The sequence below is a fragment of the Branchiostoma floridae genome, chromosome 1, assembly GCF_000003815.2.
Source record: "Branchiostoma floridae strain S238N-H82 chromosome 1, Bfl_VNyyK, whole genome shotgun sequence".
NCBI lineage: Eukaryota > Metazoa > Chordata > Leptocardii > Amphioxiformes > Branchiostomatidae > Branchiostoma > Branchiostoma floridae.
In genome coordinates this window covers 22,002,226-22,025,820 of record NC_049979.1, presented here as the reverse complement: position 1 = coordinate 22,025,820, position 23,595 = coordinate 22,002,226, and the positions used below count along the sequence as shown (strand labels likewise).

Here is a 23,595-nt window from a genome sequence, read left to right as displayed (position 1 = left end):
CAAAATGTTTTTCTGTCCCCAGCTGCAAATTTCCATCAAAGGACGGAAGGACGGGTGCTGGCTACAATCCTGGCTCTACCTCATTTATTTATAACCACCCTATTGGGTAATCATTGTTTCTGAGAAATGATGGTGATGATTTCATATGTATTTAGCTCCATGTTGTGTGATACACCATTATGGATTCATTATTCATTGGTCTGGGAATGGCCTTCCAGGAAGGTATGTTGTTTTGATGCTTACCGCCCATTCCTCGTTAAAGGGGCAAATTGCTGTCACACATAAGCAGCGGGCCACAGTTTTCTTTAAAGACACAATGACTACGTATTTTGCCCTTTTCCGTTACAAGTACATGATAGTAATATGCTAAGCAATGTTTTCCCACCATTGTTAGTTGCCTTTTGGTCGTCCCGGGTAAGGTTTTGCTTAGAAACACGCTAAAAACACGTGTCGGAAATGCTATAAAGGTCAATATCGTGGCATTCTGATAATGAAAAGACGTTAGTTCTTTAAATTTTCAGTCATAATTTACATCAACCACTTAGGCCGGCTTGTCACGTGTTGATGAACTTGTCCAGCAGACGACCTTTTTACGTCAGATGCCGTTTTATTCTTGTCGCCAACTTTTGTATAATTTACGTTACCGAACTTCTGTTGGGTGTAATTCGCTTACGAAAAGACATTTTCCGATAATGTTTTCACTGTTTTATCTGCTAAACAGTGGTGTTGCGTAATAAACAAATGACAGAACACATAAAACACGAATGTTGGAAACATGACTATAACCGCCAATCTCAGGCCGTTTGTCACTTTTTTGATATAATTTACGTTACCATAATAAGTCCCTTAGAATTATAGAAAGATCATTACTTTTGTACTCATAGGAAAGAATGCTCCCAGATAAGTAATTGCCTGCAGAGTTAATCTTTCCAGAGCTGTTTGTTAAAATTTTATTTATCATTAAAAGCATAAATATAATTTACGTTACCATATAATTTACGTTACCATTTTTTTTCTTCAACATGTCATCGGATGTTCAGCAAGAGCACATCAACCAAAGACGTATTATCTGCTGTAATGTTACTGTAGGTGGGCTTGGCTTGCCATAGAGTCACAATGCAGTCTGTTTATATGTTCCTGTTTCAGTGAATTTTACGATGCTGGGACTTTTCATTTCTCATAGGAATGTAGAAATACGAGGGGCGAGTAAGAACAGAAAGAAACAACACCCCGACTCCCGGGATTCGAACCCGCGCCGAACCCGGGCAGCCGGATCACAAATCGAACGTGCAAACCGTTCGGCCAAAAGGCTTAAGCCATTAGTCGTCTTCGGTTTAGCAGTCCTTGAACACCACTGTTACACTACTCCCCCTTTTCTTTTCAAGATTCGTCCTCGAATCTCCGAGATCGACATCCCTGTGTGGCACATACTAGCCTGTTACTCACAGGGCCGGCGTGGGAACCATTGTAGAAATTCAGAGGGGCGAGTAAGAACAGAAATAAACAACATCCCGACTCCCGGGATTCGAACCTGCGCCGAACTCGGGCAGCCGGATCACAAATCCAACGTGCTAACCACAACACCAAAAGCTCAAGAGCTGTTGGCGTGGTCAGTTTGGCAGCGCTAGAACCCCACTGTTACAGGAACGATGTTCAAATGATAAACCTGACATGCACCAACTTGGAAAGATGCGGGTGTTAATATTGATATCTGATGCTTCAATAATCAACATTACACGGAATGTATAGTACCAAGTTGAATAAATGTATATTGGGTTGGACTAAACCAAAATAAACCCCTGTTGTCAAAGTAGACTCGTCCAAGTTTGTCGTCATTTTCGCGCGCTTTTTGAAGATCACACGACTGGAATGACAGAAATTTATGCTCAACACTGACTGATGAAGTAAGGTACGTTTCAAGCATGTTTGTCTTAAATAGCAACAGAGATTATGATCAGCTAATTATGAAGGTCAATGTAGTCAAGATTCGTGTCACAGAAATATTTCTCGTTTTACACAGTGGACCCCTTTATATAAACGCACAGACGGCGGTAAATCAGCGACACTATTTACGCTAGCGCCACGTTATCTACATTGAGGACTTGTCATTGAGTTATAAGCTCCATGATCAAAAGCATATGGGCTGCAGAAGTTAATAGCTAACTTAAGTTAAGACTTCACTATCATTAGATGTTCCGAAGTTTTCACCTTTGCTTGTTTAGGTTGGAAATCTTGTTAATTAGAAGCAAACTACTCTTTCAACCAATCGTGACTGCACAGAATTGATGCACAGAATTGTTTTACATGGACAGACACATGGTTCAAGGCAGAAAGCTATTTGTGAAACCAATCCCACTCTATAAAGTCAAGATCTATATAACGTCAGGCTTGTCATGTAATCATGTGGCATTAGTATAAAGGGACAGGCTGCCAGGATAACTGTAAAACAGACTGCCTTTACACATGCAGCTCTCTTTTGGAAAATTCACTTAAGGGTTAATGACCCGCCCCGAGGTGTATATGGTGTCATAACGCCTGGTCCTTTGCTATAACCACCGAAGCGTCATAACCAACGTGGAACGGGGCCTTCTGATTGGTCCGCGGCGCCTGGCTATATGATAATGTTGTTTATAGCCTTGCTCATCAACAAAAGCCTTGTTATACACATATTACACAGTTCTTTCTGCCGGTATTATTGAACCACACGATATAAGGTGTATGGATGGACATTTTGTTAGGTAGCACATTCATTCTATATTGATGTGACATTGTGTTTGTTCCACGAACAAAGATTGTCCTGACATTAAAAAATGTTTTATAAGAAGTGCGATAACTGGTGTTTAGTTTGTTGTCTTTCCAATATCGAAAGCTTGTGCTAGAAAGGCCCAGTCCATCTGGTGCATGTTGCCATCGCATCATGTCCTGCTATTCCCAAAGACTTGATTAAAGGACGCCAGGACGAAGCGGTTCTGACCTAGAGCGTGTGATTGCGTGAATCCTTTGTTACTTAGCATGTATTTAAATAGACCCCGCCAAGATAGAGACCTTGCATATCTTGGGTGTCTTTCCGCAGAGTCCGGGTGGGTATAGGACGAACAAGATTATACGGGTATTCCGGATAACAAAGATACACTTTTTTGCTACTCTGAGTTAGCAACATGAAGATAAGAGGTCCAGCATTATAGACGAACATGACCTGATCAGTTCAAATAGAGCCAGTATGTACACTATTCGGCTTTCCTCCCAATGTTAGAGATTCTGTAATTTACGTTACCACAGTTCATTGGCATTTACCTGTAGAATAGATATCGCCTGCTTCCAACCATTTTCATAAATATATTCTATCGCTCTTATCCCATCCTACAGGGTGAAAATTAAGGAGTATTAAACGGTTTGTCTTCATATCAGAAAAAAATATCATTTATTTACTTTTATACAAATGTAGCAAACTTAATAGCTAGTAATTTTGATGGTTATTCCGAAACAAATGACACGGCGGTTAAATATTTCTCATTGGCGTGTAATTTGAAGGTTTTGGGTTGGAAAATGCGCTAATTTGGCTGTTGTTAATCCACTATTACTTGCTGGAACATTTCTCTGTGTAGTAATATGCTCTTTATTACGAAATTGTAGGAAAGATGACATGGCCTACTAAAAATCAAATATCTCCAAAATTAAGCGTGTTAGCACCAGACAAAAATAGCAAAAGATAGTCGTGGTAACAAGTTCATACCAGCAGGTAAGCGTTTTGGACAACTTTATTTTTTACAATTTTCTACCTCCAATTTTCCCAGTTAATGAGGAATGGGCGTTACATCTCGTACCAAACTCTTGAAATGTAAATCATATGGATGCTACCTAACATATTTTGTTGTAGCAAGTCTCTGCTTTAGTATCCAGTATTTGATTATGCTGTTGCTAGGGTAATAAATAAACATTATGTAGGATCACCTCAGGTCAGGGAAATGAAATGTTGTTAGGTAGATAGTTATTGGTGATGGCACATCATAAAATAGATATGGGCAGAAAAGTGAGTCTGGCCTAAAATGATAGAAGATATCAATGAGAAACTAAAATCCAATGAAGGAAGAAACATTCACCAGCAAATGGTGTGCATTTCTTCAACTCACTCTATACATTCGATGGCATATCAATATTATTGCACTCAGCTGTTTCTTGTGGCCTTGTTTATGAACATTTCAATATCCTGTAAGCCTGACAGCTAGTTCTACTTTTGGCACTGGGAACTTATCTAATTTTGGTGCTATTGGTTGCTTAAGGCTGATCCCACAGTATGTAGTCCTGATGCTAAAATTAAGTTTGTCAAGAAAGGAAATGGCGGTATATGACTGGTGCTGAATACTGGTTACATATGAACTGTCAAGCCTGTCCTTGGTGCTGAACACCGACCACACATGACCAACCAGGCCTGTCCATGGTGCTGAACAACAGTCACACATGACCAACCAGGCCTGTCCTTGGTGCTGAACAACAGTCACACATGACCAACCAGGCCTGTCCTTGGTGCTGTACACCGACCACACATGACCAACCAGGCCTGTCCATGGTGCTGAACACCGACCACACATGACCAACCAGGCCTGTCCTTGGTGCTGTACACCGACCACACATGACCAACCAGGCCTGTCCATGGTGCTGTACACCGACCACACATGACCAACCAGGCCTGTCCATGGTGCTGAACACCGACCACACATGATCAGCAAGGCCTGTCCTTGGTGCTGAACACCGACCACACATGACCAACCAGGCCTGTCCTTGGTGCTGAACACCAGCCACACATGACCAGACAGGCCTGTCCTTGGTGCTAAACAACAATCACACATGACTAGGCAGTCCTTTGTACTTAACATGTGTCATTATAATAGTGCCTAGCAAGCAGAATCCATCTAAGTACGATGTTGTATGTGTTCGACTGTATTGAAAAGGTGATGCTGTCAAGAACATTTTCTGAGTAGCACTATTATAGTAATCTAAATGTCACTTTCTGTCCTAGTTTAAGACTAAAATATGAGCAAGCACACACAAAAAGGGAGAACAACATTATTTTTGTGATTTTTATTTCATATATTTAACATATATAATAGTCATCAACAGAAGAAAACACCAACAGATGATAAAACAGTTGTACCGGGTAAAATATATATTTTTTTCAGCTGATTCTACATTTCAATATATCCAGTCTCTGTGGGCATACTTCCAGGATTACAAGTATTTCACCTCTATAGGCTACACTTAGAATACAGCATTGCACACCCTAAAGGAACTTCAAACTCATTGCAATAATGTGACATTTATGTTGAGAAAATGCTGCATTCTTATCATATCTATCTTCTATAACATTAGACATAATACAGACCATTCTATGTTATGTCCATCTTGAGCATGTAAAAATGACACTCAAGGCAACAAGATTCTGTCTGTATAAAACATACATGTCATTAGCATCATCTACAGCATTTGGTAATAATAAATGATATGGTCAAGCTAGAAGTCATGTACAAGGTTAAGATCCCACATTCATATATCACTGCAATAGTACTTCGACTTTATCACCATGACCCGTACTTGTAAGACCATAAATGTACAATAAAGACCTTTCATTCATTATTGCATCATTAACAGATGGCTATCAAAATGTAAAAACCAAATGTGTGGAATTTTTTGTCACAGAGAAAGTAGTCTTCTTCACAGACTAATCTAACAAACTATTAATCTCTTTTGAAAGAAATACATCAGCTGACTAGTGATGAGTTTTAAAGCTGCATCAATTTTTGTACCATTTTGACACCACAATTTGAAATGTTTTGGAGAGAAAAAGATCATGTCATTGACATTTACTGTCATTTTTCAGCACATTTGTGTCTTCATTTTGCATTTCTGGCACTCATGGTTAGCATAAATAAAGCTAGTAGAGTCTAGTCTGTAGAATCTGATACTTGTTGTATATAACTTGTATGTAATTTGTATGTAAAGATAATCTACTAACAAATTTTTGTATACTGGACTTAATAAAGAACACAAAGTATCCAAAAGTATCATGCACAAAATACATGCCCGCAAGATGTAACATGCATTGGCATAATACCGGTCATAAGCCTTATACCGGTCGATTAAAAATAGTGGAACTTAAAGAGATCTACACATGCAACAATAGTTATTTCTGAGGTATGCACACTTCAGACATCTAGGTGTCCAATACATCATTTACAAAGCATCGATAACAATGCATTCGAAGACAACAAGGCCAAAAGTTTTCAGGTCATTTTCGGGGCAGGCGAGCTCGTCGTGGGACAAACACACTGTCACGTTCATCGCCAGATTTGTAGATAATAATCACATGTGCTCACGGCACAAGACGAGCATGATTCAACAGCAATCTTGAATTTCTTTTGGTGACCTACAACTCGTGTAAAAGTTTGAGGAACCGTTGCATTATCGCCTGGATCTACGGCTGAATGGGTCAAATTGAACGTACGCCGCCATTTTCCCGCCATTTTTAATGCTACGGCCAGCAGTAAAGTTTTACGTCATAGCGGTTGTGACGGACCAAAATTAAATGAAAATTCTTGTCAGTATACACCCATTTTCTCTTGACTTTTTGTATGCTCATGCAGATTTTTGTTTTGTGCAACTACTAACAGGAAAGAAAGGAACAACAGAGGATGTATAAAGGTACATAGCGGCAGTTAATTGTGCCGTGTTTCGTTCGGCCGGTATAGTGCACCCCCTTCCAACCACGCGCCCGTTCTCCGTGCAATTCCGCGGTGTGTTCCAATTACGATATTATGTTTTTAGCAGGACCAGAGAGACAAAATAATTTACACAGAAGAAGTGGCAAATGTAAGCTGTAACAGCAACATGTAACTGGAGAAAATGATGCGTTGATCATTTGCCAAATTAGCATTGCTTGAGAAATTGCAGTAAACCGACCGGTATTATGCCAATGGATGTTAACCAAATATTTGAAAGAACATCTTTCTGTTTGAACATCTGTTTGAACATCTTTCACACTGAACACGAGATATAACATTAGTTCACCTTTATCTAACGTTACAGTAGGCAAGTTAAACTTGGGAGTACTTGGAAACCGGCAAACATGGATGACAGCTGTTCCACGCATGAAAAATGCCCAGCTTTCAAAAACTCTAGTACGTAGCACACACAAGTAATATGCTTTGTAAAGAAATGATCAGAAAACTGAGTTTTTGTTTTGTACTTATGTTACATAATGCTGCTTTATCATCATTTAGGGTTGGGATTTGAGAGTTATGACAGCAAAATGTAAAACTAGAAAGGCCGACATTTGCTTAAGAGCAAATACAGCATATTTCAGCCATACCCCTTCCCACGCAACATTGGACTGTTCCAAATCACCCCTGCGCAAAAATGGAACATCCTCTTAACAGTACATTATCCCCCAAAGTGGACTGGTATTGTGACTTGATTCCAGGTAAAGATAGAGCTTGCTTCTATTTTTCAGAAAATGACAATAAACACACCTTCCATTTAGAAAATTTTCATCATGACTGAAAATTGTTGAATGACTTCATGTAATGTCATTAACAATTTTCAGTACGATAACTAGGTGTAAGTTTAAAAAAAGTATAAGCTCCTTGTGATGTGGGTACATTTATTATTGCAGTGAACTTTTTTTATTCAAGTAGGGCATACGATTTAATAATTATCAAGCAGGTGCAGGTACTGTAGGAGCGTTTGTTTTCTTCAAGCTGTAAAACTGTTAAACTGTTTTACTTTGTATGCAATCAGCCATCAAGCCTATTCTTATTTTAGTTAAACAACTCAGTCCTGCCAGACCCGGAAGATACGATTGAACCTTGTTCGAGGATTTATTTTCGTCTGTCTGGTCAGTCTGTTCATACCCTGGCGCTGAGAGTGTTTTATTGGGCTGAAACTCTGGCAGTTTAAAGTTACTTACAATTTAAATGTTCAAAGTTTATGTCAAACAACAACAGCACTAGGAACACATACATTTGCTCTGGAGAAAATACAGCAGTTTTCGCAAGTTCCAGTCCAGTGATAGAAATGTGGCCACTATAGACAGGTGGTCACTATAGAGAAAAATGCTGATCTATTGACTAGGAGCCATACGTTACACATGATTTCAGTACACTGATCATTAATCATATAAACATTGCACAGGTAAGCCAATTGTTTAGATGTACAATTAAGTTCAAATAATTCTGAAGAGAAATATTGATGAGAAAATAATCATTCTCGCCACTGTCTAACTTATAATTACGTATCAAAACTAAACGCAGATTTTCTAACTAACGCACCTTTCGCCGACTTCATCAAAGGACCGCCGGCTATCAATCAAACACGGCTGTTGATTAGACTTAGAGTTTCAAACAGTCATGTGTTGTGTGCCAGTTGACAGCGAACTTCATGCTACGTGATGTTTTACATTGCTTGGACCTTCTTTCCTACAGCGGTGCTTCTACAAAATATTTAGACTGTAACACTGAGTCCCACGTGTTCTATAGAATAGAATTTGACGCAGAACAGCGTTTTTTGCTGGGTATTTTTCTTGAAACATGTCCGTGGGAATATCAGCGAGGCGGCGACGTAGGGATATCAGACCGTCAACAAAAGTCGCACGGCGGCTAACGGCGCAGCGAAGATACTAGCGCTATAAATAAGCGCTTCAACTAAGGATGGCAACCCGTACAATATTTTTGTATACTGTTGAGCTAAGTAAAGTTTGTTGTTTATGAGGTTTTAGTTGTCTTTGAAGCTTTGACCCGAAATATTTTAAAGTCAAACTGCTGAAGAGAAGTAAGTGACTGCTACGATTATCGTAGATATGGCCCTAAAAAAACTGATAAAAGAAGCCTTCTCAATAGTCTAAAATGCAAGAGCTTCCGGGGGGGCTTCGCCCACCTGGGTCCCCCCCACAGTGGCCCTGCCCCTGTACCCCGCCAGGGACATTCGGCGGTCCCCGGACCCCTGTCCGACGCTTTAAAAAAAATCCTGGCGAGAAGTCTGTACGGCCTGAGTCTTCAAGTTAACGTATTGTGTGGTCCCGCTTATGAATATTAATTAGCCTTCGCTTTCCTCTCCGCTGATTGGCTGAGCCATTAATTGAATTAACTCTTCCTGCCGGCTAGACGCAGGTGCAGATGTCGGCTCTGTGGGGTGAACGTCCGAAAGGTCATGGCATGGAGAACGAAAGAAAACCAATTTCCCCTAAAAAGAGTGCTGTAATTAAGCCTTTTACAGTACTTTATGCCAAAAATTTTACTTGGATCATTTTACCAACTATCTTATGCCTATCTATACCAAATGTTACTCATACCAGGGTACAGGGGTGCAAAATATACCGTTATAAGACCGTCAACAACAGTCGCACGGAGCTAACAGCGCAGCAAAAATACCATCGCTAGCGTTTCAACTTCGGATAACAAGTTATAAGTACTGTTGAACTCAGTAACGTTAAAGTTTGTTTTTAGTTGCCTTTGACGGTTTGACCTGAAATAGCGTTACGCTAAACTCCTGAATAGAAGTTAAGTGACTGCTGCGATTATCATAGATATGCCCCAAGAACTGATACAATATATGATAAAGCCTTCTGAATAGTCTAAAATGCGAGAGCCTTAGGCGGGCTTCGCTCCCCCTGGCGGGAACACTGCTATATACGGGATCATGAGGCCCCGCTTATGAATATTAATTAGCCTTTGGCCTCCTCTTCGCTGATTGGCTAGGTCTTTGATTCAATTAACTCTCCGGCTGACGCGCACACGTGTGGCTCTGTGCGGGGTCACGGAAGGTCACGTCAGGAGGCCAAAAGAAAACAAATTTCCCCTCAGAAAAGTGCCAAAATTAATCATTTTAAAGTTGTTTATGTCAAAAATTTTACTTGAATCTTGTTACCAAGTAGCTAATGCCTATCTATACCAAATTTCAGGTCATTTAATTGTAATACCAGGGTACAGGAGCCAAAAGTGTCCTTTTTTGGTCAAAAATTGGCCCAAAATCGCAAAAATAAGCATTTTGTTGCACTGTACACCAAAAGTGTTATTGAATTTATATGAAGGGATTATCAAGGCACATCTGTGTCAAATTTCAGCTCATTCGGTTGCAATACCAAGGTACAGGAGCCAAAGGTGTCCTTTTTTGGTCAAAAATTGGTCAAAAAATCGCAAAAATAAGCATTTTGTTGTACTGTACACCAAAAGTGTTATCGAATTTATATGGGGGCATTATCAAGGCACATCTCTGTCAAATTTCAGCTCATTTGGTTGTAATACCAGGGTACAGGGGCCAAAATATACAGTTTTGGTCAAAAATTGACCAAAAAATCTCAATAAAATCATTTTAGAGTCAGATATGAAAAAACTGAGAAAAAAGCATCAAGGTATTGGCCCATTCTACCCCTGTGCCAAATTTCAGGTCATTCGGTCCAGGAACGGCGGAGATGAATCACTTTGAAGATTTGACAGGAGAAAGAAAGAAAGAAAGAAGAAAGAAACATTACGAATACAATATATTTCACCATACTATGTATGGCTGAAATATAATGAAATGAGCATGTGAAGCTTTTCCCACTAATACTTTCACAGCACAATGTAGAACTACTAGAAGAAAACACTTTTCAAGGAATTGGTCCAAAGAAATCATGGCACTGGAATGATAATGTTCTTCTCATAAGAATTCAGTTGGTCAGAAATGATTTCTTTCTTAAAATTTGGAATGGTGGCTTAGACACAAAAATTGCTTTACAATCTAATATGGAATTTGAACCCAGATATTATGGCACCAGACACCAAGTCTCACTGCGTGTTATCTCCTAATATTATATGATATAACTTTTATCTAAATTATTCCCATTTATTTGTAGATTTTGAATAATTATTCTAGCACAGTTTCTGCTTTGTTCACTTTAAGTAATTTAAACCCTAGTATACTAGAATATTTAGAGGTATACATCTGTACCTTAACTATGGCATGGTAGCAGTCTAAAATGTAACACTTTTATGACAAAACATCACTTAAATCATCTTCAAGCTGTCACTGACATATTTAGCATTTACAAAAATAACAAAAAATATCCAAGTAGATAAAACTTGGGTACAAGATATTTGACAAAAATAGCAGCCAAGGCCCCTAAAAAAAGTTCCATTGTCCCGTAACCATTGGACAAGATATTGTGTTTTCATATGAGCATAGATTCTCATTGTATTTGCAGTTATACTAACATTGTAGGAAGTTGCAAGGGCTAGTTACTACATAATGTTACAGCTGCCAATCTGGCATTCCAAAAACCCTATTAGACTCTTCTTGGCTGTCCATCACAATTAGCAGCTCAACCAATGATAGCTTGGCAAATAGCAAATGGACCTATCTGAGAGAGGCTGTATATTATCTAATATTAGTAATATTTGTGTCTTAATGTTATAGTTATAGTTATAGTTATAGTATTTGCATTTCTAAATTTTGACAATGCAGGCCTATTTGGCATTGATCTACACTTTACTTTAGGACAGGCACACAGGCTGGTGTGTATGAATACTGACATAAAAGTGCCCCCTAGCAGGTGATTCTATGACTGCAGCACTCTCCAGTCAAACTTGTGGTTGGGTGAGTGTGTGAGGGTGTGGATGGGGGGTTCCACCTGGTCCCAGATCCCTGCTTCCTTCACCTCCTGAAACACGGCCATGCCGCAGTAAGGGATCTTGACCATGAGCTTGACGGCCTCACGCTGCGTGCGTGCGGACAGCCCCTGCAGGTGGCGTGAGCAGCTGTCCAGCGAGCCCGCATGTGCGCAGATGAGAGTGTTACCATCTGGGAAAGGGTGCAAGTTTTGTTATCTACTGGACTTCCTGTAAATATTGATTTGATTTCACTTTTGCAGGTTTTTTTTTCAGTGACTTTCCCTTTTAGAATCCACGACAAGCTATGTATAACAGCAGGGCTCAAAACACTAAGTGCAATTGCACTTTTGCACCCAAAATTGCAGCTGTGCACCTAGTTTCAAACTGTGGGTGCAACGGGGTACCTAGGAATTTGTGTATGGTCAATGGATGTGTGCAAACTCATGTGTTGTACTACTTGTTAAAGATTTTGAGGTCTAAGTTGCAGATTGAACTTCAGACTCAAGTTCTGAAGAATAGCAGAAAGGTTTATAACTTTTGTTGACATTCTGTTTTTATCTTATTCTTAAAATATGGAAGCAACTGCAGGAACACAGACTACCAAACACAGTCACTGAAACAATACCTCCAAAAACAGAGGTGAAGCTGCTTACATGTACCTGTGGATCCAAGGACTGACTGGACGACAGTGTGGTTACGCTGGTAGTATTGCACGACATCCTCGGTCCGAGACCAGTCTGACACCGGAACTATGGGGTGGTAGGTGGGGTCAACATTCAGGCCAAAGTCTAAAAGCTCCTTCATCGTCATCAGCTTTGGGAGCCCGCTGGCTTTGTAGAAGTAGAGCCACTCAAACAGACCTGGGTCAACACGGATCTTCATGGCTGACCTGAGCCCTAGAGCTGGAATGAGAAAATGGTCTCATTAATGAATCAGTTTTACAAGAACATATGCACCATATCCAATAACGAAATCCAATAGGTGTTAGGCTTTCTATTTCAAGAACATATATTCTTCATTCCAAAAAAAATTCTTCAAAATCTGTAAGTATATGAAATTATATCTATGCAATATATAACTGCACTTTGCCATTTTCGGGAAGAGGCGCTTTCGTGCCGTCAGTGTCTGATTGCAGTGCTCAGGGCAAGCATATGTGTCCAACCTATCCCTTGGACACTGTCACTTTTTTTAAATCCTTTATGTTATAAGTAAGCTTTCATCTCAAATCCATTCTATATCAAGTGATAATCCACCTAAACATCCACACACTTTTACAGCCTACTTATTTTATACACGGGACTCAAACTGTACACTCAGAATAATACAGGAACAAAATCAGAAATACACAAAGGCTATAGAAATGGAGGAAAACACCTACCATCCAGTATGGCATCAGCAGTCTGCACACACCTGAGAGATGGGGAGGAGTACACCTGGCTGATGTGCACACCTGCTCTCTTCATTGCCTCACCTGTTGAGAATTAATGATTCATTCTCTCAAATGGCCAACGAGTAATGATCACTGAGACTGATTTAGACTTCAAATAAAAATAGCAAATCAAAGATTTCATACCCGCATAAAATATTCCTTGATTCTGTCTACTGCATTTCTAAGTCGACAGACATGCATATATATACATATGTGTTGTAGCAGTAAATTGAAGACATTAAATGAGGTAACCTTTGAAAACTATATGTACTATTGGACCTTTGACCTATTTTCCTGTCAGTGTAACTGACATGCCTAGCCTGTAGTTGTTGATACCAGCCATCCTACCTGTACATTCAGATAACTATGGATGCACAGGCAAATAAACACAGACACAAGTTATGGCTTCAGGAACTGAGCTTTAACATATAATCTAGAAGAGAAGACATGAAATCTTCTTTCTCAGACATATAGCTGATTCTTATGGAAACTGGTACCTGTAAGCCGTGCCTGAAACCAGCCCATCTCAGTCAGAGGGCTGTCCTCTGCAAAACTCAACGGGCTGCCTTCTCTGCTGGGGAGTTTTCTGGGAAGGTTCAGGTCCTGCTGACTGTATTCACCTGAACAAACAAGAAGCTGTGCATCAAATTTGTAACAATTGTACTGAAGAGATCAAACTAATAGTTGTTTTGTTCTTTTGAAGGAAATTAGATCAAACATTATTGTGATATTTTCATTGACAGTATGACTGTGGACATAGGTAAGAATGTTGGTTCATTAAGTTTGTTGTCCCTCTTTCTGTGGTGTCCTCTCCAAATGCATGGGTGCTTCTGTCAATCAATTTTGGTTGTTGAAAAGATTGCAAAAAAGTGGTTGCTGGTTGGGTAACATGGTTGGTTGGTTAGCAGAAGGTTTGAACTACATGTAAAAGTAGACTAATGTTGTAATGGGGTCTATATAAAAAGGTTGGTTGGCTGTATTAGGGACAACATGGGCATCACTTACCATTCACAAAACAGGCGTTCATCCATCTCTTCCCAAACACCACATCCACCCTCTCCCCGTGTCTGAGGATGTAGAGCTGCCGGGGTGGGGCAGGCTTACTGTTACTGACAGGCCTGGACTTCTGTACCTGAAGGGGAAAAAAACGTGATGTAATCAGTGATCTAAAGCAAAGTTGAACTGTAAGTTCCAAGTTGAACATGGAATATGGACATAACATTAGTTCACCTTTATCCGTAGGGTAACCTATATCTGTTGTATATAGAATTAGGGTATCTTAGGATTGTTAAGTCGATGGAAGGTACTTTCACATTGCAATATTTTGACAATTTTTAACGCAAGTTCACCTTTATCTGCGGGTAACCTATATCCGTTGGTTATAAAGGTACTTATGGACATCATATCAATGGACAGTGGTTTCAAACTAAACAATTGTGAAATTGTTGCAATTTGAAACTGCCGTCAATTTGCTTGATGTCCCTAAATACCCTTAGCTTAGAGACAACAGATATAGGTTACCCCGCATAAAAAGGTAAATAAAAAAATAAGCGTTACATTTGAAACCCATGTCGTTGACCTGAAATTTCTAAATACCCAGTTGTTTTTTAAACAACGAGTATTATAGGTTATCCCACAGATTAAGGTGATCTAGCATTACATATAGATAAATGTTTGATATTCCAACAGTTTTTGTCAATGATTGAGCAATCCATGTCACATTAGCACAGATGCAATTTTTTGCATTGCTCTTTCCTCAACAAAGACAGGAGTTGTACAGTTGAAAATTAGGGCAAGTCCAATTAACATGTACGTGTTGGAAATTACTGTTCAGATGATCATTCAAGCTTAACGTTGTATAATTTTAGATTTTGGAAAACATTGTCTGAAGCCCATGACGCACATTTAGGACCTTCACATGACTGAGTCGTTGCTCCCAACCACCCCCAACCAAGGTTGGAGCTAGGTTGGGAGTAATGAGTTAGGGTGTTCTCCTACTTATAAATCCAGATTTTTAAAAGTCAATCCATTGTTTTAAAATGGTATAAATCGAAGTTGAAAAGTTCTGTAATATTAAATCTTCTGATTTTTATCGTAATCTCTACTCAGTCTGGCAAAATCCTGATCGTGATTTCTGCTGAAAAAGACTTTACTAGTAGATTTTCTGATTTTGCAAGATTGCGATCTGTACCCTTACTCATGTAGTAATTACCTGGGAATACATCTCTTCCAGAGGAGGCCTTGAAGGACCATTTCTCCTGTCAGGTACAGGTGCTCTGGTGGTGCTGGAGAGAGTGGAGGGTTCACTGGGCAGTGGTGGAAGCTGGGTGGGGGACAGTGGGGGGGCTGAAGCTCTGGTGGAAGACGATCCTCGCAGGGAAATGACAGGAACACATCTGACACAGAATAGGGATGGAAAATAAAAACACTGGTTGACCTGGCATCACAACATTTGCAACCATTTACAAATTGTACAATGTGTACTACATAGTTTTAATACATGCTGACAAGTAGTAGTACCGCATTACATGTAAATGAGGAACCACATTACAACCAACAACATTATAGCAGCCTACCACAGATCATTTGCAACTATAGGCTGTCTCTGGTAGGCCATGTTACGTGAGAAAATGACAGGCAAAGTCTTTCCCTGCTAGCTGGACAATAAGATACAGTAACAGGCATGGTCGTCTTTCAATCAGTTTAACTCTCAAGAAAGTGATCAATGAAGATGAAAGTTGACATGGACTTGGAGAAACCTGTGTCACCTCGCGGAAAATGAACTGAAGTGAAAAACCACAACTTGGTACTGACCTGTGAAGAGTCCATGTGTCTGTCTCAGCTGCTTTTTCCGTGTAGTTCCCAGGGAAAAGCCCCGCACACCCAGTCAGCCAGGACACCCCCCTCAGCCACCCATCACTGCTGCTCACCAGCTCATCAGGCTCTAAGTAGATATAGTCTCCTCTGTTGGTAAAACAGAAGTCACAGGTTAATTAGGTGGTAAGGTCACACTGACTTAATTTCATGGATGACAATCTCTAGAGACCCCAAAACTAATGTGTGAGGGCGAAAAAAATATCCAGCAAAAAAAAGCCACTTAACCACAGGACTAAACATCCAGTCCATTCTTTTCCAGGCTTGGTCTGTCTTATGTTTACCTCCAGTAGCTACAAAAGGTATGGATACCAGGCTTAACTAAATGGCAGCTCGCTCCAGACCCTTGCGATTTAGCCCCGCCTATTGTAAGCTCCTCGCAATTCAGCCCCTGGCTGCAAAGAGTGAGTAGTCGGCCCACCCAATAACAATAACAATAACTAAGGCCTCAGTGTTGTACCCTGGGAAAAAGCAAGTTAACAATTTTTTCCTGACACTCAACTTTGAAAATGAGTACTGAGCTTTGGTTGAATGGAGCTGAAGGTCTCTTGTTAACTTTTGTTTGAGGAAATAAGGCTACACTTTGAGCGCTGTATATGATAAAAAATATACCACCACACTTAACGAAAATATAATCTTGCTGTGGGTGCTCCAAACGTTATTGTCTAGTCTCAAGGGTGATAGTCACCTGTTATATGCAAATTCTTTCACAAAATGTGGTAATGTTAAATCTCAATAAAAAATTCAGAAAGAAAAAAAAAGTAATCATATGGCAAGAAATATTTTGTGCTCCATTGTGCTCTTGATTCTAATGTTTCACAATGTGTGGTTTAGTGAGTTTTTGTGTCAGAAGAAATCCAATGTTGTGACTGAATGTATGTCCAACTGTACCTGACAAGTTCCAGCTCGTCATCATTAGAGGGGGGCAGAGGATGGACAACTCTCACCACCTGTAGATATCAGAAACACCAACAACATTAAAGACTTAGTGCTCATCCTCACACGAATAACCCAGCCTTATAACCCAGCCTTAATTAGGAAACATAACAGAAAATAACAAAAAAAGAAACTGTAAACAACTGCAAACAAACTGAAAACACCCATTTTTTGTTGTTTTTGCTTTATCTTCAGTTGGTCTTGGCTTTTTCAAATTGTTTGAGGTAATCATTGAATACAGTACACTGTTGTTTTCCATATTTAGTTAAATTTAGATCTACTGATAACTGAAAACAATGAAAAAAATACATCATCTAGTTTCCATTGTTTTTTTTTTTTTTATTGTTTTTGGGTTAGAAAAATTGTCTTTGGGTTGTTTATGACTGTTTTCTTGTTGCTCTGGTAACAGACCAAAAATTATTCATGTAGACCACAAAAATATTCATGTCAAAGACTTCATAGACGCTGAGGAATGTATAATCCTAGGAATTCAAATACTGTAAATGTAGAAACTTTTGTAGGGGTTTAATGTTCGCGGAATTTACGATGGCCACTTCACCGTAAACTTAAAATCACCGCAAACATTTTTCTATGGCAGTAAGAGACTACAGTGCATGGTGCTACCACAGACTTAAACCACCACGAAAAGTCCCTTTTCCCCGCAATTCGGCCGCAAACTTAAATGCATTTACAGTAAACATCAATAGCATCCAAACAGTTGTAATTGTACATTATATCTTATTAAGAACATACATCTGACTTTGCCCTCCTTGTGTCCCGTGAGTAGAGCCTGAGGTCCCACTGTGCAGGCATGGAGGTGTCGATGTCTCTGGCTAACTCCTCCAACTTCTTCTGCTGGCTGGGGTTGAACTGGTAGGCCAGGGTGATGTGGAGCTGCTTCTTGTGGGCCTTCACCTCTATTCCTGATGATTAACATGACAACATTTCAGACAGTATTTTTATACTTGTTGCTTTTAAGCATAAGTCTGTACAGCATAAAGACTTTATTGGATTTTTCAAAAAACAAAAAAAAACAAGGTTGGGGAACCAATGCAACAAAATGATGATGATAGTACAAATTATATAAAATACTACCAATGATATAACAATTTCATATTACATCCAATTAATGTACATGTAGATCAGCTCATTTTTTGTCTCCTTTGTCAATCATCTCAAGTCTAAAGAAGAAAACATTGCATAAGAATGTAGCAATTTATCTAGTCACTATAGAAAATGGGGAGATGTTGCAAATGCATTCACTAAGCAGCATGTGCACTTGATTTAGTGTGTGAGTATGTTTTATTGTTGTCTTTGTTTAATATGTTTTTTCTCTGTTAAAAAATAATCTAAAAAAAGACAATATATAGTTGTGCTGCCCACACAGCTAATTATAAAGAAAGAAATGTCAGAACCTGTTGTCTTTAGAACTTCATTGGCAAACTCCTGGCTGGCATTCCTCAGGAACGCTGCACTTCTGTCGTCCACAAACAGACCCACAAAACTGCTGGAGGAGTAGAAGTCCAGCGACACCTTTGCTGGGACCTCCCTGCAGCTCAGTCTGCCTGCCACAGTCAATACTGCATGGACTACCTTTGGGACCGTGGAGTCTGGGACCTGGGAACATGGCGGAAAAGAAGTGTCACATTGTAGAACAAAGTTTCGTCACAATATGACATGTCAACCTGAATTGCTGGCAGAGAAGAAAGAAATAAGGTTGCATATGTATAACTTCAACTCTCATAATTCCACCAGATGCAATAATACAGGCATTTCATTTGACGTCATCTGCGCCATGTTGGATTACAGCGTACATGTCATCTGTAAACCACACAAAGATACTACTGCTTAATTAGATTAATCGCCAACATGGTCGTCGGAGGATTCAAACTATGATAAGTACGACGTCAATGAAAAGCCTGTATATTGCCAAAATTGAGAAGAAATACATGTCATTTTCAAAGTGATTTAAAGGGTTGGAAGAATGAGGGAATTTTGTGCCCAATTACTCAAAATAATTGATTAGCTGCCAAACTTTGACCCACGGCCTGTGACTCCATCTCATCAATCTTGTATGTGTCACTCTGGTGGATAAGGGGTATTTTTTTTTTTTTTTTTTTTTTTTTAATTTCAATAAACATTACAAAGACATACAAAGGACAAGTGCCACAACTTGGATGGATACAGACAGAGAAGGACCTTTCATGTTACATGTTGTATGTTCGGAATTTTAGTTGTAAAAGGAAATGTCGGATACTGGGTTTGATGTCATTAACAAAGCAGATGTATAGTTAATGACTATATAGTGGATAAGGGGTATACTATATCTCCTGCGTCAAGATAATTGCAGCATTAGTAATCCATGTATATACATTTCACATATTTTGGTATTCAAGACAATCCTGAGAGGGCCTCTATAACAATATTAATGTTTTTTTTTTATGTGTTGACAGTTGATATTACCAAAGATAGCATTTATGATAAAGGTAGAACGGTTGATTTACCGCAAAAAATGAACAGAGCGTGACGTGAGGGAAGGAGTTGTGGGATCCGTTCCTCCCACAATGCACCAGGGTTTTCTCCGAGTACTCGTCCAGCTGTGTGACCAGTGGCCCTGTGGGACAGGCGAACAGCACATACTCCCTCGGGACTTTTTCATCCAGACTGGTGTCATCCACATGGGCAAAGATCCTGGTGGAGAAATAGATACAATCAACTCAACATGTTCAGAAACCTTAAGTTGATCAATCATATCTCCCTTATCACTATATGTCATTGAGAAAGATTATCTTTTGCCCTTTACATTGATATCATATCAGAGGCCAAATGCCTGTATGTATATGATGTATAATGGAATACAATTGCCAATGAGTCGAATGATATATGATGGAATTTATAAGCAAACATATTCACAGTAAATTCACTAAACCAAAATTAAGTTTCTGAACTTTTTGTGTCAAGTTTATTATGACGTGGTACCATTCTCTGACAAATCAAAAGCGGATCAAGGCACAGATGTTGTTGTAATTGACCAAGCAGAACAAAGTGTTCTTTAATTAGATTTGTCAGTCTTACCAATCAGATGCCAGCTGGACACTTCTGTCCCCTGTAGCTGCTAGAGCCTTCTCCCTGCATGGAACATGAGAGATGGTATGAAAATTATTGAAAACATGCTTGGCTTTGAGATAAATTATGACATCATCTAAGATAGTACTTTAGACTACTGAAAAGCTCTCAAATTTTCACATTCTGGACAACTTATGTGTTATCATATAACCTAAATATTCCATTTATCTCATCCATCTCTGAGCATGCATTGTCAGAAATTTGAAAAACTATATTAAGAGTACTTTGTCCCACCTCCAAAGGTCTGTTTGATAAGTTAAACATCAAATATTATATATAGCATCCTGTTTGTGTACGTTTCATTGACTAATTTGATATGAAAAAATCTTCATTTACCAGATAAAAATCCTCTTTTGTGTAGTAAAGACAGGTTCAGGTCAAGTGGGGGTCCAAGCAATGTAAGTCCATTTACTTTCACAGGGACTTAATTTGTGACAGGACAGGAAAAGGCATTAAACTATCAAAGAAATCCACTGTGTTTAAAGTTTGTGGTTGAAGTAGAAATACAAAGTTACACATATTTGTGGTGTCATAAATTCATGGTACATTTGTATTAGACTTAGACATTGCTGCAAAAATGAGGATTTACAGTATTTACACTGTAGGATCAAAAGCAATTTATCTCATGATGTACATTGCATGACAAAGGCGTTATTGTTTTGTACTAAGAGCCCTTAGGAATTTCAATATTACAATTCTTCAACAGCTCACTGAGGGCAGACAAATTGAAATTTCAAACATTGACTAGTAGGAATTCCAATATTAAATTCTTGCTCACTGGGGTCTGTTGAATTAAAACCTCAAACATTCAAGACCAAAGGACCTTTATTTAACCACATCATCCGGGTGCTAATTGTTTCCTTATCCTCCAGAAAATTTTACAATTCTAATGTATGAAATTGATATATGAACAATTTATCTTTCGATTAAGCTAGCAATCACATATAATTGATATATCAGGACCATTTGGTACTAGGAAGGATTCTAGAAAATCAAATCTTGTTTGAATGCAAAACATTAAATGTTTTCCAGCATTCAAACAAAGTATTTTATCATCAATCTCGCATTTAGGAAAATGTTGTGACACTTCCTTTAATCTGCTTAGCATCATTTATTCATTAACTGGGTGAGTGTGCATGAAACAACAATACAGGATCACACACTAATATTGTATTGTAACACTTTATCCCGAGTATCTTATTTCACAAACAGGTCATTAAAATTGCACTATAATCTGACTACACATAATTTAATTGAATATAGAGCATAAATTTTAATATGTATTGCACGATAATGCAATAATGTCTTCCAGTTATATTTCATAGCCAATCTTTTCTTTGATACTTCTTCTAAACACCCCTGCCTTCGAAAAAATAAAGAATACAGAATAATTTGCAAAGCTTTGTACCAACAGAATAAAACAGCTGTGTGTTTTCATCCGGAGTGACCCGGAAGTAGGGAACAGGAAACTTCTAACCACAAACAAAGCACAGACTCTTACGACTTAGATTTCAGCATTTTACAAAGAATGGAAGTTGAAAAGGGAATTCTCTACTTACGCCCTCTCTTTAGGAAACCCCATGTTGAGTAGAACTTCAAGATTGGAGACATTCCTGGCGATAGTAGCCGCGAGACCTGACCTGTCAAAAAACTCGCGGCTTGCTTCCGCCATCTTTCTTGTTTAATAGGCCTAGTCCACTTTTACGGATGGGGAGGTTTTTGCTTTAACGCTTTTGACCTATATAATACGTTGATTTTATTATATGGATGACACGATCTGGAACACCAAAACTGATGCGAGCGTGCGAATGAAAAATGAAAAAAAAAATTAGTTTGGCCAAAAAGTTGCCTTTATTATGAAATCTAAGTGGTCCGGAAGGCTGAACAAATGACATGAATGCATGGGAATATAGTATACAGAACAATAGATTCTTCATTTTAGTGCTTTCACATCTTATTTGTTACTCGAGCTCTGTGAATGGAGGGTAACCTCCAGCAATAAAGTCTTGTGAACGGTTAATGTGTTGAGTGACCCTTGAGTGTTCGCACCTATCATCGTATACTGTAAATGCAGAAATGTTCGCGGTGGATTAATGTTCGCGGTTTTCGCGGCGGCCGCTTCACCGCGAATTTAAAACCACCGCGAACACTTTTCCATAACATTAAGACTACAGTGCATGGCGCTACCGCGAAATTAAATCCACCGCGAAAAGTCATTTTTCCCGCTACCGCGAAATTAAATCCCCGCGAACTTTAATTGTATTTACAGCACGTGGTTTGGCATGTCGTTTGTACTCCGTTGCGAAATGATGCACGTTCTTATTTTTTCGGTAACGTTAGCTGTACTGTTTTTATTATGGGTTTGATAATTTCAGTTTTCACCCCTACGTTGTCCGGTATAGTGGTCCTGTGTGAAGGAATCCTGGCTGTGGACCAATCAGAACAGATAGGTGGCGCTTTTAAGGGCGGCCGCACCCGCGCCGACACCCGTTCTGGCTTAGATGGGTGTTTTATTTCATGGTTTTAAAGATATTAGCTTGAATGTTTCCGGAGACCCCGTGGACCGTTTCTGTAGAACTGGGGGCTTCGTTTGCTCAAGTTTGCACCGATTACTAGCTTGGACAGCATACTGGCCTCTTGGTCACGAGCGGTAACGGTTGGCATCTCCCTTCGGCAGCTCTTGCCGTCTGTAGATATTTCTGGTTACGGTGCGAGTCCGTGTTAAGACGCGGGTAACGTTACGGTCTCACGTTGTAAAAGAATCGAATGAAAATGGTCTGGGGGAGACGAACAAAGGTGTGTCCAACACAGGTGAAAATAATTACTGGTCTGTGATTGGTCAAGCAATCAGTCATCCCTCAGGCATCATTGGTCCTGGTCGTGTGCTGTAATCAATTTCATTATTTCAGATAGCCAATCGAAGAAGTGCATTCTTTTGACCAATGACATGTGGGGATTTTCTAGACTAGACAGTGTCGCGCCATTTGTCTGGCAGTTGTCTGAGTTGACGGGCTTATAAACCTCGCAGCTAACCAGTTCAGAACAACATCACCGTGGGCCGCTCTGTGACGGGGTACTTCGTCCTTTCAGCGTCCTACCTTAGATAACAGGTGGTATTACCGTGGCCGACTGGAACAAAATGATTCTAACACTTCCGAGCCTAATTCCAAACGTCACGAGGCAGATTGCAACACTTCTCAGCCCAGTTCCAAACAACGCGGCAGATTCCAACACTTCCGAGCCCAGTTCCAATCGTGCCGCGGCAGGGTTTTCCAAGCGTGCCGCGGCAGATTCCAACACTTGCGAGCCCAGTTCCAATCGTGCCGCGGCAGGGTTTTCCAAGCGTGCCGCGGCAGATTCCAACACTTCCGAGCCCAGTTCCAAACGTGACGAGGCAGGGTTTTCCAAGCGTGCCGCGGCAGATTCCAACACTTCCGAGCCCAGTTCCAAACGTGACGAGGCAGGGTTTTCCAAGCGTGCCGCGGCAGATTCCAACACTTCCGAGCCCAGTTCCAAACGTGACGAGGCAGGGTGAACTGGGCTTTGGGCTCCCGAGACCACGGCTCACTGTATAGTGGATGGTCCCTTATCTTA

At 39.8% G+C, this 23,595-nt stretch overlaps 1 protein-coding gene across 1 annotated transcript; it reads right to left on the bottom strand.

Moving 5' to 3' along the window:
- Positions 1-10,626: 10,626 nt before the first annotated feature.
- Positions 10,627-21,714, bottom strand: LOC118420069 (ubiquitin-associated and SH3 domain-containing protein B-like). Its single transcript, XM_035826777.1, has 13 exons — positions 21,561-21,714; positions 19,951-20,004; positions 19,380-19,566; positions 18,291-18,492; positions 17,629-17,798; positions 16,831-16,889; positions 15,880-16,029; positions 15,278-15,461; positions 14,071-14,197; positions 13,563-13,685; positions 13,015-13,107; positions 12,296-12,538; positions 10,627-11,826 (listed from the first exon to the last, which is right to left on the bottom strand). The coding sequence occupies exons 1-13, from the start codon at positions 21,671-21,673 to the stop codon at positions 11,585-11,587; spliced, it is 1,947 nt and encodes a 648-aa protein (XP_035682670.1). The 5' UTR covers positions 21,674-21,714; the 3' UTR covers positions 10,627-11,584.
- Between the last annotated feature and the right edge of the window lie 1,881 nt (positions 21,715-23,595).

Excerpts from the sequence above, each read along its gene's own strand:
- LOC118420069 (XM_035826777.1), bottom strand. The coding sequence starts at position 21,673 with ATGGCGGAAGCAAGCCGCGAGTTTTTTGACAGGTCAGGTCTCGCGGCT. Across the intron at positions 16,030-16,830 it reads GACGAGCTGGAACTTGTCAG|AGGAGACTATATCTACTTAG; the intron begins GTACAGTTGGAC and ends TTTTACCAACAG. Across the intron at positions 12,539-13,014 it reads TGCTGATGCCATACTGGATG|CTCTAGGGCTCAGGTCAGCC; the intron begins GTAGGTGTTTTC and ends TTCTCATTCCAG.